The following is a 16,782-nucleotide window of genomic DNA, read 5'->3' as shown; positions in this document are numbered from 1 at the left end:
TCTATTCTCTCTCTGTCTTTGTCTCTCTAATCTCTCTATTCTCTCTATTCTCTCTCTGTCTCTCTTTGTCTCTGTCTCTCTAATCTCTCTATTCTCTCTATTCTCTTTCTCTCTCTCTGTCTCTCTATTCTTTCTCTTCTCTCTCTTCTCTCTCTTCTCTCTCTTTCTCTCTATTCTTTCTCTTCTCTCCCTGCCTCTCTGTCGCTCTTTCTATCTGTCTTTCTGTCTCTCTGTCTCTCTGTCTCTCTGTCTCTCTGTCTCTCTCTCTCTCTCTCCCTCTTTGTCTCTTTATTTTCTTCTTTTTCTTCTCTTCTCTCTCTCGCTCTCTCACACTTTCTCTCTCTCTCTCGCTCTCTCTCGCTCTCTCACACTTCTCTCTCTCTCTCTCTCTCTCTCTCTCTCTCTCTCTCTCTCTCTCTCTCTCTCTCTCTCTCTCTCTCTCTCTCTCTCTCTCTCTCTCTCTCTCTCTCTCTCTCTCTCTCTCTCTCTGTCTCTCTCTATCTCGTTCTGTATCTATTTCTGTCTTCAAAACTGTTCCCCGATATCTCAGCAGGGTAGCTCTGTGCGAAGCAGAGAATTTCTTAGATCGGCAGCTACTACCCTTTTAACTCTCACCGCTCCTTCGTTGTCGGTAGCGTCGAATGACGTTCGACGAACGATGGGACCGGCAGAATGTGGAAATCTTGTTCGGGGCTGACAGTGGTTGTAGATCGTAGTTGTGGTATGAGCATTCGTGTTCCTTTTTTTTTCTTTAGAGTATTTGAATTTTCGTGTTCTGTGTATCAGCGTGACACACGTTTGTGAGTTTGGGGATGAAAGAAGCGAGGAATGAGATTTTCGTGCAATGCGTTTGCTTGGGAGATGAGTGATATGCAAGATATTCAGGGTACATCTTCTTTCGTTGCGCCCCGGCACGCCGTTAAGGGGGTGGATACGTTGCTCGTTGAATAAAATATCGGGACGAACGATGCTCGCAGACGGTGTTGATCAATTATTCCCGGCGAGAGGATAAAATAGTAGCCCGACGGGGCTTAAATTCCACGGCCGAAGTCGCCGCCCCCGAAACTTCGCAATTAAACAACTAATTTAGAAAAATGGGCTGACCCTGCTGTCAACTCCACTTTTCGCTCCGAAGTCCTCCCTTTCTCACCCTTCATCCACCTTTCCCTCGTCCTTCTCTCTTTTTCTCTCTCCCTCTGTCTCTCTCTCTTTTTCTCTCTCTTTCTCTTTCGTATTTTCTCTTCCTATCCTCTTTTCACTCTTCTCTCTCTTTCGACTTCCTCTTTCCCTTTCTTCTCTCTTCTGCCTTCTTCTCTGTCTCCCACTTCTACCACCATCCCTCCATCCTTTTACATCCTCCCTCTCTTTACCCACCGATCCAAAGCGAAAGTCCGCCCTCCGTGAGAAAGTTTTCGCTGTTCATGCACCAGGAGACCGCGAAAGTGAAACCGTGGATCGTTTTGTCTCTGAACATGTGCGATTGAGTCGATGTGTATGCATTTAATGTACATTGTCTTGCTCATTCACGCTTCGTCCCTCCTGTCTTTCTTTTCGTTTCTCTCTCTCTCTTTTTTTTTGTCCCTCCCGCTCTATTATCTCCAACCGAGCCCCCCATCCCTCCACCCCCGCACTCCCGTCCGCATTTTCGTACACGAATCCTCTTGTATCATTTCATCGTCGTGCCGTTTCTTCTCTTTTGTTCCCCCCTCCGAGCCTTTCCCGCCCCGCTCCCGCGAGAAAAAAAATTCCGTCGGGTTTCGTAGCCACACGGAGAAGAAGCAAACCGCGAGGGAGAGATTTCTCTCGCGAACGCCGTGTACGAAATGCTGCAAAACACACAAGACAGTACGCCACGCCGCATCGTTCTTCGTTTTTTCCTCGTTTTTCTTTCTCCTTTTTCTTTATCTCTTTATTTCCCCGCCCGATTCTATTCGCCATTTCGCGATCCCCCCTTCTTCCGTTTCCTTCTTCTCTTCTTTCTCTTTGTTTCGTTCAGTTCGTATATGTAGAAATATGTATAAATATACACGAATATTTATATATATATATTGAGTATACGTGTACTTCGATTCGATGTGATTCTCGATGTTCTGTCGCGTTCTGCTGCCTATCTGTACCATTTCGTCGGTGTTTTTTGATCGTCGTCTTGGCTTGCTGCTTGGCTGAATGATCTCGCCGCGATGATTTTACAAATTCCGAAGCACCCGTTCTCTCTATGTATCTCACTGAAAAGTTACACACACCCTATTGTCTCTGTCCGTATTATATATATATACACACAAACGCAACGATCAGTACAGAATGTTTATATATATATAATACGCTGTATATGTGTGTTGCTATCATCTGCAAATATCATTTATTCTTATCCAACGCGTCAGGGGGCGGTTCACTGTAAGGAGTCCACCGATTCCAAGGTTCCCCTTTCTTTATTCACTCTTAAATGTGTAACCACGTGTACTTAATCCTGTGTCTATACTGCCATTTATATTTATAGATCTACCTTTGCCTCTGGAATACCAAAAAAAAAAAAGATAAAAGATGAGAAAGTACCAGGGAAACTTTCACATGTAACCGTATATACGTGTACACATATTTATATGCATATACATACATATATATATACCGTAGGTAGATGAATGTACCCGTATACCCACGAGTGCGCCTCGAGTCGATCAAATATTAACGATCGGTTCGAACGTGTCGTTTGATCGACTCGATTCAAGTAGTGATCCCGTTCTCGTAACCTTCCCCCGCGACTCCCTTTTCGAAAAAAAAAACAAAAGAACAAATCCTGGGTGATAGTCGCGAGACTCCCGAGGAAGCGGATAATTCCCCGGTCCCTCGATTTTTAGCGCGCCAATCCATGGGGGTGAGTCCGACGAGGGTAGCGCCGACGAGAAAGGTAAACCAAGAACGTAAGTGCTTTTAAAGATCGATACGCCGCGTATCGATGATTATTTAAGGATAACGCATGCGTACGTAGTAGAAGTATAGTGTTAGCCGAGTCAACGGTAATCAAGCCTCGAACCCGGCGTTGGGAGAAATCGGGTGGATCGTCGAGCGGGTTCGGGATTGATTACCGTTGAGCCACCCTTTTTGGTACTTGCGCCGTAGAATGATCTGCATGCCGGTAAACCGGACCGCCTGCTGTGTCTCCAAAAAACCTTACGAATATTCTCTCTGTGACACACTGTTTATATAAATATATATATATTCTCGTATGTATATATTTATATATATATATATATTTATTTATACTCGCCACCACACCGACACACTTTGCAGCGTGAGTTCTTCTTGTCTGCGAAAAGAAAGATTCTAAAGTATCAAAAGAAAAAAAAAAAGAAAAAAGAGAAAAGTATAAAAATAAGGAAACAATGATAAACGAAGGTGTGCGATTCTCTCTCTGTGTATATCCGCACACACCCGTCGAAGGCTTGCGAGAGTTACGGTCCCTCGCTCCTGCGGAACGTTCACCTACAATCGATCTCTTTCCGTGTTTCTCTTTTTTGCCGTTTCCCGACCGATGAATACCGATCTCTGGACAGGGGGGGAGCTCAAGTGAATGTGACAGTGAATCGATCACGATCGAGAAGGGTAGTTCATTGATCGGTGTTTCTTTTCTTTTTTCTGTTTTACTCATTTCACGATGAGTTCGGTTCCCGCCCCCCCCCCACCCACCCTCCGGGAATGCGTTTCTGCGTTCTTCCACGGAGAGCAGTCTATTATTTTTCGTTTTCTCGTTTTACGAAGATTTTTCCCGTACACCACCGCCGTCCCGACCTTCTAACCCCTCGACCAGACCTTCAGCCTACCGTCTCCCTCATCCCCTGTTTCCCGATCTCGAGTGCGCTGACGTTGCGTTATTGAAACGTGTGATTTTGGGAACTGCAGTTGGTCTCCGAGTCTGCGAATGGCAGGCGAAACCGGCCAGCTGAGAGACTTCATCGAAGATCTCGGCCCCGGGCAAGTGGTCGGACGACAGGCACTCGGTGCACGGTGTCTGGGCGCGATTCAGCTCTCGCTCACGCAGAAGAAGGGCTACCTTGAAGTGGAGGTGATACGTGCCAGAGATCTGAAACCGAAACAGGGCAGCAAAGCGATACCAGGTGTGCATACGGTTAGGCTTTCGTTCCTAGCGATCTTAGGTCCGAGCCGGATGATCGTCCTTCGGTTTGTCTTTCCTGTTTATTGTTATTCTACCGCGGCGAATCAGTTTAAGAATTCTTCCTACGAGAGTCTGGGAAGTACACTTCCTAAAGATTGCTGATCGTAAAAGGGTTAAGTTGTGTTCAGCTCGTCTTAGCTTTTGATGTGAAGGGCTGTCAACGGTTAGGAAGGAGTTTGGCCTGGAAATCTGTAGTAGCTTAAGCTGTTTCCGGCAGTTACCTTCGCCGTAAGGATGACGAAATCTTTTGGCGAAAGCTAAGACAGCGTGAATACGTTTTCGTGCCGTGCAGAACTGAAGAGTTAGAATCGAGCGTGTTACACGTCCCTTCAGCTCTGCTCGGGCTTTATTGTTCCCATGATTTAATCACTGTTAACCGTGTAACGTGTGACAAAACCGTAGCACCCTACGTGAAAGTCTACCTGGTCAATGGGAAGAAGTGCATCGCGAAAGTGAAAACGTCAACGGCCAGGAAAACGTTGGACCCGTTCTACCAGCAGCCGTTGACCTTCAGGGAAAACTGTCAGGGTTGCATACTGCAGGTGCGTGTTCATAAAAGTGTATTAATCAAATTCTTTTCTCTTTCGTTTCATTTATTGCGCGCTTTACGAGAAAACTGTTACGCTGGAAATTATACTAGGGGTGTAAATAAATCCAAGCTGTTCAGCATGTCTCAAAATTTGTTTTGAAATATTATAGTATTTTTGTATCTAATAAAAAAATTTGTTGTGTGCTTTACGAGAAAACTGTTACGCTGGAAATTATACTAGGGGTGCAAATAAATCCAAGCTGTTCAGCATGTCTCAAAATTTGTTTTGAAATATTATAGTATTTTTGTATCTAATACAAAAATTTGTTGTGTGCTTTACGAGAAAACTGTTACGCTGGAAATTATACTAGGGGTGTAAATAAATCCAAGCTGTTCAGCATGTCTTAAAATTTGTTTTAAGATATTATAGTATTTTTGTGTCTAATGCAATCAGCATTTACGTTTCGCAATGTTTACACTGAAATGAAAAGGACATTGTTCTGTTTCTATTCCAGGTGGCAGTGTGGGGAGATTACGGCCGATTAGAAGGGAAAAAAGTGTGCATGGGTATCGCGCAGATCGTGTTGGACGAACTGAACCTGAATGAGATGGTGTTCGGGTGGTACAAGCTGTTCGGCAACATATCCCTGGTCAGTAGACCTCCATCCCAAGCTTTGTCCCGTCGATCCTCGGCCACGTCCCTAGACTCCTATAAGACTTAAGCAAAACGTTCAAGTATCTCTCTTTACGCGTAAACGAGTCCTACCAAAGATTTCGCTTTTCCAATATATCGAGATATAAAGAAAGAAAAAGAGACATCCGACAGGAACGATCGATGTTCAGCCTTGATTATTATGAGATTCTCGTTCGTTTTCAGATTAACAGAATATTATCCCCTATATATTTATTAATCTGCATAAGGAAACAAACGAATTCTTTCTAGCGTCATCTTAAGAAACGTAACAGTAAGTTCTAAACGTTCGAGTTTTCCGCGATCCGTGTCCGTTCCAGAAATCCCCCATCAAGTCTTTGTCGTTTACCGATGAGAAAAGAAAAGAAAAGAAAGAAATGACCAAAAAAAAAAGAAAAAATAACAAACAGAAAAAGAAAGAAAGAAAGAGAATTGTCCCTTGCCAATGATTGTTCAGCATTGTTTACCATAAAAAAAATCGGATAGCAGTATTACCCGGGGGTCGATCGTTTAGCGGTGCGCGTCGGAATCTGGCACGCGCGGTCGCGCTGTTGGACGAGACAAGAAAAGTGTGTTTTATTTGCAAGGTGACCGCGAGAATGGGAAAAGTGTGAAAGGTCGTACGAGAGGACATGTCTTTCTAGAAAACACCACTAGCACATCACATATCATGTACGGCATATCAGATGAGCCACTAGTCTGTATGTAGACTAGATGTAGAACATAGCGGCCATGTTCCCGAATCGCCAGATAGCTTTAGGTACGCACCGAGATCTAGGCATCGTTCGTTAAACTGTTTTGGCTTCTGCGATTTCACGCGGATAATTCGAATCTGTCGAATTTCCGCTGGATCTGACAACTCTTCCGCCGCGATTTCAATGCAATTCAGTTAATTGCGATTCCGAACCTGCCGTTGACGATCCAATTTTCTCGAAAGATGAAATTATCTTTCCGTTTTTAACCTCTTTTAAGTAGAAATTAAGATAATCGCGAATATATTTACGAAATAGCGTTTATATATTTATGAATACTTCTATATTATAATATTTAAGAAATATTATGTATGAATATTTCTATATTACAATATTTATGAAATATTATCTATGAATATTTATATATTACAATATTTATGAAATATTATCTATGAATATTTCTATATTACAATATTTAAGAAATATTATGTATGAATATTTCTATATTAAAATATTCATGAAATTTCAAATTATAAAATTCAAGTTAAGCTTTTACATATGTATAGTAAATGAATTTGTAGAAATCTGAAATCGAATGACAAGAATTTAACGAGGGCTTCAGTAAAATAGTCTGTACAAACCTGTATTAGATTTTGAACAATTGGGTATATAGTAAAAAGTTTAAATGTGCAATCTAGGATTCGTCGGTTCTTAAAGCAGGAAGTGAAACGTTTCAATTGTTTATCCGCGTGAAATCTACAGACATATGTTTCCCCTTTTGTCTACGTTTTTACATACTGATGTTGCCTTGCAAAAAATCTCTGTGTCTCAGTGGCAAAACTCTTCCTGTCCAGCAAAACCTCTGTGTGCCTCTCTGCGCACCTGTCTCTTTGAATCTGTATCAAATACTTCCGTATTCTTATTCTCTGTCTCTTTTGTATGAGCTCTCGATGTCGTCCCGTAAATCTTTTCTCGTTCACCTTTCTCTTTTTAACTTGTTAAACGCCCTGATGTTGCTTCGTTGCGCTCTCTGTTCACCTGTTCGAGTCTGCACCAACAACGCCACGCCTTCTTCTCGCTGAATCCTTTCATCTCGTCCACAACGAAACGCGAGAAGCTGTTACAATGTATTCCGATTCCACACATTAGATGTACCTACATTTTTTTCACGTTTCCATTCGAATAGAATCAGAAGGTAAGTCCGTGCGATGCAAACGGAGTCCTTTGTTCAAGCTCTTCGATGTTACACGACCCACAGGAGACAGCGATACCCGAATATCTCAGACACACCATGACACGGAAGCTGCAACATCTGTCCCTGTTTGTAGTTACCTGCAGGCTTGGCCGGAGAACTCTCCCCAATGAAATTCTAGGAAACCCAGTCGCAGAAAAAATGTTCCTTTTTCGGAAGAATTGAATTCAACCCTAATCATACCACGTGTCCTTATAACGAATCATACCACGATGTGACTCTCAGTCACTTATGAGGATAAAAGGATTGATTAATATGTTATTGTTTTAGTTTATAGAAATGTATATAGAAATAATCAAAGAATTTAAGTGAAAAGTTTAAATGTGACTCAAAGTCACATCGTGGTCAGGGTTAAGAAATAACTAAACTGCAAGTGAACTATAATTCCATAGTATATTTTTCATTTGGCTTCGAATGTGAATAATTTTACTGTATCTTTTTACCTTTCATCTCGACGGTCGCTACATTACACGTGAACACAGGTTAAAACGTAAATTGTAACACAGTTGTATTTGATCTTTCACTTACTTGAAACATTAACGAATTAAATAGGATTAAAGAAAGATATTAAAAGATTCGTGAAAAGCTGGCCAGGTCTGATTTCAGGTATATTTACTTTTCATTGTTCCTCTTCTAAGATGTGTTTCTATGTGCGCACGTGACACGGGTTGAACGAACCGTCCCATCTAACCGTAACGCTTCTCCGTTCTCTTTCCAGTGAAACCAATACAGCGGCACTCGATGCGAGATCGATGCGAACTCCAACGTGGTGTGCAGTGAGAAAGGCGTGACGTGCAGGTGTGGGACAACGCGTGTCCATCCCCGGGCGTCACGGGACCCGGTGAACCCAGTGAAGTGGTGAAGTTGTTCCCGGAAGTTCAGTGAGATTGGTCGCGAGCCAAACTCCAAGAACGAATTATTATCACGAGATTCACGACGAACAGGGACGTTCGAGCAAACGTAATTTGTACATAAATCTAGGACACTCGAGCTGTGCCAGGCTACCAAGTGAACAATTTTCATCGGCGATGATACACGAGAAAATAGAAGAGAAACGAACGATAAACCTGCGAACTATTTCGTCGAAGTTTTTAGCCAAGGAACATGTCATCGTCGAAGCGTATATTATATTATTGTAAATATTAAAAACAATTATATATATAATTATATATATATAATTTATATGTATATACATATACGTATGTGTATATATATAAACGTAATTATATATGCATATAAATATATATATATATATATATGTATATATATACACATATATATATGAATTCGCGATACGTATTGCGCGCAGGTGTTTAAATGAACAATTGCCTTGACCGTCGCGTTCTCGGTCGCCATGTTGCCGCGCGTCTTCGATTCACGCTTCGAATCTTTATCGATTTTTACTAGCTGCGATCGATGGAAAAACAAAATGAACCGGAAAGGGAGAAATTTTGCCCGAGTCGATACCGATTTACCAGGTGAATTCGAGCCACGCCACCGGAAGTCGCGCGGCAACGGCGCCAACCGTCGAACGTATATCGTGAATTAGCGAATTGTTGTTGAACGTTTAAAAGTAGCCGTGTCAACTGTTCTGCGAGCGAGAGAAAAATTGCGTTTAAAAATTGAAGCAACGGACGGGGCCGAGGGTGGGGGGGTTGGGGGGGGGGGGGGTTGACGCGTTGAACGATTTATCGACTGTCGTATATTGTGATTCTGTTTAGGCTTTATTTCCGATCGTCGACCACGGTGTGTATAGGTGCGTGACGGTGGACGAGGAACAGCCGTGTGTACAACTCTAGGGGAACCTTTAATTATTCTCGATACTTGCACTCGACTTTAAATGAACGCTCGTTTTTTTTGTAACGTGACATATATATATATGTATACATACGTATATAAGAAGGTATATGTATATATTTCACTTGAACGAACCGCCCACATTTGACTCGCGCAGCGAACGAGAGAGACCGCGGGTACGAGTACCACACTGCTGATGTTATAATCCTTTGAAATGAACAGAGAGAGAGAGAGAAATCGAGTGAGCGTGTGTGTGTATGTGTGAGAGAGAGAGAGAGAGAGAGAGAGAGAGAGAGAGAGAGAGAGAAAGAGAGAGTGAAAAAAGCAAGAGAGAGTGAGAGGGAGTGAGAGAGAGAGTGAGCCAGAAAGCGAGAGAGAGTGAGAGAAAGCAAGAGAGAATGAGAGAGAGAGTGAGAGAGACGAATAAAATGTTCGATGCTGTCAAATGCGAATATGTGAACAGAGAGTAAGAGAATGTGAGAGAGAATGAGAGAGGGAACGTGTAAATGTGATTGCGCTTGTGCGAGAGAGAATGAAAGAGAGAGACAGAGAGAGAATGAGAGTAACCGGCGCGCCATGTATATTTCACAATCGAATTTTATATCTCTTAATTCTGATGTTATGTGTTCGATCTTCGTCTGTGCAAATCCGTCTGGTCACTCGATGAGCATGCACCTGTACGCGGTTACGTGTAGCGATTAAACACTTGATTGAATCGTGTACGATATGTATATATATATACACATATATTTTTCTCCTTTTTTCTTTTCGTCGCTGATTGTGCTTGCAAAACAGATGAAAAGACCGCGCGCGAAAGCGTTTCTAGTTGAAAAATTCCGGATGGTGTAGGGGTACATACTACATACAGGGGACACGTATACACGACGATGGAAGAGGGAACAATGAAATGATCGAAGTCGATTGTACGCTGATAAATACGGAAGACAATGTATAAGCAGTTTATTCGTTCGAACATTTACGTTTTAATGTCCACTTGGTTGTTACCGTTGTTTCATAGTTGCTTCATAGTTTCACTATTCGCCGAATGTTTGAAAATGTTTAAAGGAAAATTCTGAATGGATTCATGGATTTTCAAGATTATTGTCAACGAATTCGAGGATGTACCGAATACCTGGATTCTCGATCGTCTTCACTCATTCTCCGTTTTCGACCGGTAAACTCGCTGAAAAGGGACCGATGAGCTGAATTCGGGGTAGATTTAATGGACGTCGCTTGTCACCCGCTGAAACTCGCCCTCGCACTCCTTTATTTCATTTTATTCTACCTTTCTTTCATCTCATAATTTTCACTCGTTTACCGATCTTCGATTTCTAATTATGTCATACGTCATTCGTATTCGTCTTCTTCAATTTCACATTAATCTCCACGCTTGTTCTCTCGCAATATTTTATACTCTTCATATATAATCAACATGTATGCAACAACAACGCTTTTATTAATACGTCGCGAGGAGCATTGAACAGCGTGGAAACGTTCGGTGAATCGGGCAGATCGATCGATTATTATTACCGTGAAGTGTATGAGAAGAGAGAGGGGCGGAGGGGTGGGTGGCGATATCTTATCATATCTGTAACGTGCTTGATTTAAAACGTGCGGCAGGATGGATGAGCGAAGAGAAACGAAGCTTTTTTACTCGTGAACAAAAAAAAATGAATATACGTATACACATACCTACACCCACGCGTACACACGAGGAAACGAAGGACAATTTGCTAATTGTAAGACGATTTCTAAGTAAAACGAAACAAATTTTGCAAGTGCATGACTTTGTAATCAGTAGGCTCTTGGGAGAGTGGCAACGTAATTAACCGAACACGATGAATATATCTCTCTGTACTAGCGGATAACGCTCGATTAAAGGAAGAAAAGAAAATGCGTAAAAAATATATATATACATATATACAAGACTACGAATCATGTAACACAACGTTCAGTTTGTAAATTCGCCGGTTACTCGCGGCCAATCGGGCCTCTCCGCGTGGTTCGATTCGATCCTGGATGTTTTTTATATACTCGCCGTTCCTTCGATCAGATGTAATTACGAGGTTCTCGGAACAAATTCCTCTTTTCCAAAGGAACATGTATTTCAGCTTGTAGATTCTGTTCGCGGCAAATCGAGGCGAATCCCGGTTTCATTTCCAACGTGTAAATGTGCCCCCCCACGATGAATCGCGCGGGAGCCCGCGGTGGCCGCGTACTGTTAACGCTTAACAATGTAAAAGTACCGCATATCCTGTACAGACGTAGGACTTTCGTAACTTGGTAGCCGGTCTTAAGGAAATTCCAGGAGTTGCGGGAGGGCGGGTTTGCTTTTTTATACTTGTATATCGACGAACGAGAGGCGGGATTCCGTGAAGCTATCGGGGAAACGTCGGTGAAATTCACGTAGGAAGTTTCGCTAGAGATCTTTCGAGAGATATATCGATACCACACGCGACGAACACAGAAGCTTGACGAAAATACGTGCGGTTACTGGCCAGAGATTCTCTCTGAGACGAGAAACCTGCGAAGAATGTAAGGTAGACAAGGATTTTACTCTTTTCCGAACTCTTTTCTGTAACGTTATACATACGAATTTAACGCTCGTCGTCGTTTCCCGATGGAAACTTGGAAAATGTTCGTACGTTGTGACATTGCCTATGTAAAAGGAACATCGCTGTATCGTCCTCTTTTTCCCTTATCGCTCGTAAGAAAATCGCTGGCGAGTAACTGCTCGAATACCGGTGTAAACCGTGCGACAAAAGAGCGATAGACGTGGAACGTTTTTATCGAGTTTTCGTTCGAGGCCAGACTCAATCTGATTTCAGCCTTAATTTTCTTCGCAGTTCCAGTTTTCGTACGACACTGTAAATATCTATATATATATGTATACATATATCTCGAGGCAGGAACGAGTCCGTTCGAATCGCTCGGGAACGATCAAACAAATTCGTGTAAACTGTGCAAAGGTGCAACTGTGTAAATATTGAACCAAACGTTGTCGTGAAAGTGAGCGAGAAAGTGGGAGAGAGAAAGGGAGAGAAAGAGAGAGAGAGAGAGAGAGAGAGAAAGAGCGAAAGGGAGAGAAAGAGAGGGAGAGAGAGAGAAAGAGCGAAAGAGAGGGAGAGAGAGAGGAAGAGCGAAAGAGAGGGAGAGAGAGAAAGTTGATAAAAATTTCCAAATAATCCTGTGTAATAATTCGAGTAGCGATATCTAGGGATCTCGTTTATATTTTCTCCGTAGATCAGAGCTTTTTCTAAGCCGAACAACGACGCAACCATCGTATCGATCTTTTCCATTGAATTCCGGGTTGGGGGTGGGGTGACGATAAATCCAAACTGAAACGCGAAGAGAATCAAGGTGACGTTGATTTTTCATTCATCACACACTTTCTTGCCATGCCCATCTGTACATAGGCATGCTCAATCTTAGGATCGAACACGCATCGTGAATCACATATAAATATATATATATGTATATGTATGTATATACATACATATATATACATACATCTCACTCTCTACATATATATATATATGTATATATATATGTATATATATATACACTTATACATACAAGAATAGCATTAACTACGAAAAAAAAGAAGAGGAAGGGGTAAGAAGAAGATTAAAAAAAAAAATAAGAAGCGAACAAATTAATATCCGACTTTGTACCTATATACTTAATAATTAAAACGTAAAACGAAAGACGGGAAGAGGGGCGGAGTGAGCGCGACATAGAACAAAAATGAAAATGAATATAATACTTTCGAGGACATTCACAAATCGAGGAAACATAGGGATTGGGGGCGCGGGAGTAGAAAGAGAAGGAGAAATGTACAACGGGTCGGTTGTGGGAACGAAGTGGAGCGCGGAAGAAAATGGAAAACCTGAATTCGAATTTGCACCGGGATGCGAGGGATCTGAGAGCCAAGGGGTACCACTTTTGTCAAATTTAGAGAGCCAATTTAGGTTTTACGATTACTGATAATAGGGTGTGCGAGGGACCGAATGACTGCGGGAAAATGGACAGTGAACGAGCGGGAGAGAAAGGGGGATGAGAGACGACGGGAGAGAAAGAGAGGGATGCAGACGGAAGGATACTGTCAGAGGTTTTCTTCGCGATGAAACTCATTAATCACACTTAACAGGCGATCCGACGTAATGAGTGTTCCTGTAATTTTGCGCTCGACCGACTGATCGACTTCGTCCGATTTTTTGATCGTCCAGGCTTCTCTCATGTATATCTTGTCTTTCTTAAATCATTCTGCATACTTGTTTTAACAACAATTATTCCAACGATCGTTCTGAACTCCCGTTAATCGCTGTTAATATCCCGACGGTCATTTCACTGTGAGATTTCTCTGGAACCGATACCTTTTAAAATCTCTCGTACGCGGTGTTCACAGAAGCGAAAGGGTTCTTGCGCTTCCGAACGAGTATAACCATCGTTATTCCGAAGATATGCGAAACACAGTATTTATTTAGTGTTTTTTTATTAATCTGTTAATTGTCCAGGTAACGCATAAATAAAAATGTTAACAAAGTGCTTCTACGTACAAGAGAAACGTTTATTGAGATATCAAGCTCCATTTAATTCCTCTTCTCGTCAATGAACGGAAGTACCGAGACGTTTCGTTCGTCTGTTTTAGACGGCTCGGGATCGATCGTAAGATCACACGAACGCTCAGTGAGTTTCACGGTACGCCATTCGGGGTGGAAAGTTCCGTTCGAACCTGGACACGAGCGTCTGGTGGGTTTTCAGCGGCGCGCAACGGTGAAATTGTGTCCGAATTTTTCATTTTGTCGTTGTGTGTGTGTGTGTGTGTGTGTGTGTGTGTGTGTGTGAGAGAGAGAGAGAGAGAGTGTGCTCGGTGAGAGCGTGTGGACGGAACGATGAGGGGAAGTCGTGTCCTTTTTATGTTGAAAATCGTTGAACAGGCTGGATGAGGAACGAGAGAAAGGGAGAGTGCGCGTGCGAAAGGGAGGGAGCGAGTGAGCGGGAGAGAAAGAGAGAAGGAACGACAAAATACAATGGCGAAAAAGAATTTAAACAAAATGAAAAAGAAACAAAAAAACAAAAAAACAGTACGATTAGACGACGTTCCGTGGGTGTGCAAGAGAACTCGGCCGCGGACTCCGTCGACGATTTCTCTTGTGTCTTCTCGGTTTTTCTATAAATACATTTATATATTTGCTTCTTTTCCCCCGATTTTCTCTTGGGGAGGATCGGTGAACGTGGTCCAGGATCGTCGGGATAGCTTTTGTGGATCCTCGGCGTGAAATCGAACAAATTCCCAAACGATGTTGACGATCAAAGGAAACGATGTCTAGGGCGGTCGCGGTTTGCGCGCGGTGTTCTGTTAGAGGGGTCGAGGAGTTCACGGCGGGATCTGCACGGAACGATTAATATAAAAAGCGTTAGTGACTGTATCCAGTATAATATATCTGATAAAAGATACCCCCGATGCCAGTCATGGCGTGTGACAATAAAGTGATTCAATGATCTCGTCGCATTTCAATCGCAGCCACCTTTCACGACACGCACGATCCACTGACCGACACGCGTACACGCTCTGGGACGAACAGACGGACAGACACACGAACACAGAGGGAAACACGTTGTACAGGTTGTTCATGTTTCGACCGCGAATGAGAGCCATTTTTTTTCCGAAACGAAACTGATGAACGACGCAACACCGCTGGTATTCAATCGAACACGATGCGTAAAAGAAAGTATCTCCATACGTTTCCCGATCGCTCGTTAATCCGCTGTTAATCAATAATGTCAGTCATATTTTTAACAAAATAAAGCAACCTTATTCAAAGCTGAGAGAACCTCTTTTCTTGTACAGTTTCCACGTCATATCGTTTGTTGTATTCTTTGTTTTTTATGGGAACTCAGGCTTTCGTCGTTCCCCTTAATGGATTTTGTGTTATCAGAGATTGGAATGGAAGAGGTTTCGTTTATTTAATTTTTCTGTTAACGGAACACTGCCGTGGTGCCATCTACGGCGAAATGCTCAAGCGAGTAGCGCAGTAACACAGCTTAAAAAGTTTGTGCATTGAGAGAAAGCAAGATCTTTGCTTACGTGTCTTAACTCTATCCTACCCTTCGTCGGTGATATTACCTTTCGCTAGTAAATATTACTCTTAGCCGATAAGCATATATACCGTCGATAGTTTAGATATTCCCCCAATAATATGTAGGATAATTGATCGATTCTTTAAGATGATCGTGTACGGTGGTGTCCTCTAAGGGAAAACGATATATAAACTCGAAACTAAAATTGCCATTGTCATTTGAATTTTACCTTCAAAGAAAAATATAATATTTCTACAATTTTCAATTTTTCATTTACTATTATACGCTTGAAACATTAAACATGAATAAACTATGACGTAAATTTAATTATTGCCCTTACAAATGCAGTTTCATTAAGCTTGCTTCACATTGTTCGAATCATTAGCGCGACTCTTCGTTAATATTATTCAAGAAAAACAAATGTAGTGTGACGCAAAGATAATAAACGTTTTATAATTCAATATACATGTTTATCTTACTACTTTCGAATTGCCTGTTTTATAGTAAAGATTGTACAATTCTGAAACGGGGAAGACCCGACAGGTAGCGTAACCTGTCGGGATGCTGCGGAACCGCCGCTCCGCGAACGGAGCAATGGCGTAGGCGGCGATCCATGTGATAAATTAATTTTTATAGCTTCGTGGGTGGCGGCTCTTTCTATTGGTCGCTGATCGGGCACCTCCCACTTCGAACGACGTAACCTTCTCCTGGTTTATTCCACTCAGCTGTGATACGACGATATATACCATTTGTCTCGTTTTCAATGAGCTGGCAAGGGAACGGCGGATGGGTGTAATTGAAATACATTCGCGGATCTCCGACGTTCAACAAAGGCGCAGCCTGCACGACGCGATTTTTAATAATGCATTACCATGCCGTCGCTTGCATTTTACAACGATACTCTGCCCGATGAACACTCCAACATAATTACATAAGGCTCGGAGTAACACGGAGCTGCAATAGCTTTCGTCTTTCCACAGTTGAACGATTATTACGTCGATCGGTTGGCTCTGCCGAGAATTTTTCCGCAAAAGTTTAAACGTAAAGTTTCGTTCGATAATACAGAGAGTACACATTATATGTTACTTAAAAATTTGATTCACTCGCGGAAGGAAAAGGGGAAGACGAAATCCTGTAGAGTATTCGGTGGCTGTAGCCTGTACGGTTTAAGCGGAGAATTATTTTACACGCAAAAGTGAAGCACCATTGCTAAAATAGAACACGTCTTGTCAATTTGTAAGTGCACTGATGCAATTCAGTAAGAACCGTGTCATAGAGCGATGAGTTTTGTTAATACGAGCGAAAATATTTCCATCTACCCGAATGACTCAGTCTAGCTTTTACTTTGAATGTTACTTTAAACCGAATAAATACTCTGATGAATTGTTACCGTGTGCATGTAATATTTCACTGTCCCCTGTATGCAACAGTTAAACGAAATTGTACAATTTACTGCGGCAACGAGTGACAGGATGACCGCCGCAGACCCAGCATTGAAATCACCGAGAGTGCCACCTGTGCGGGCGTTAAACTCTCATTTACATTTCCCCGATTCAACGCAACAAA

General features: G+C 42.3%; 1 protein-coding gene and 1 long non-coding RNA gene across 23 annotated transcripts in view; one reads left to right on the top strand and one right to left on the bottom strand.

Annotated features, from left to right (window-relative positions):
* The window catches only part of Rim (Rab3 interacting molecule), a 94,718-nt gene extending 80,080 nt beyond the window's left edge, over window positions 1-14,638 (top strand). For 20 of the 22 annotated variants that reach the window (XR_012999851.1, XR_012999854.1, XR_012999850.1 and 17 more), the window contains 4 exons: window positions 3,898-4,112; window positions 4,574-4,713; window positions 5,216-6,151; window positions 8,054-14,638. Coding sequence is in view for 1 of the 22 variants with exons in the window: in XM_076372768.1 (XP_076228883.1) it covers window positions 3,898-4,112; window positions 4,574-4,713; window positions 5,216-5,350; window positions 8,054-8,056 (493 nt within the window). In the remaining 21 variants the exon portion in view is untranslated. The remainder of the gene's footprint in view (window positions 1-3,897; window positions 4,113-4,573; window positions 4,714-5,215; window positions 6,152-8,053) is intronic. The other 2 variants (XR_012999849.1, XM_076372768.1) reach the window with 2 other exon arrangements.
* Window positions 14,639-15,862: 1,224 nt separating this feature from the next.
* The window catches only part of LOC143175139 (uncharacterized), a 169,732-nt gene continuing 168,812 nt past the window's right edge, over window positions 15,863-16,782 (bottom strand). The window contains exon 3 of the long non-coding RNA XR_012999810.1: window positions 15,863-15,984. This is a non-coding gene — a long non-coding RNA (uncharacterized LOC143175139). The remainder of the gene's footprint in view (window positions 15,985-16,782) is intronic.

The sequence above is a fragment of the Nomia melanderi genome, chromosome 12, assembly GCF_051020985.1.
Source record: "Nomia melanderi isolate GNS246 chromosome 12, iyNomMela1, whole genome shotgun sequence".
Taxonomy (NCBI): domain Eukaryota; kingdom Metazoa; phylum Arthropoda; class Insecta; order Hymenoptera; family Halictidae; genus Nomia; species Nomia melanderi.
Note: the sequence above shows the minus strand (reverse complement) of the source record. Positions and strands in the feature narration are given on the sequence as shown.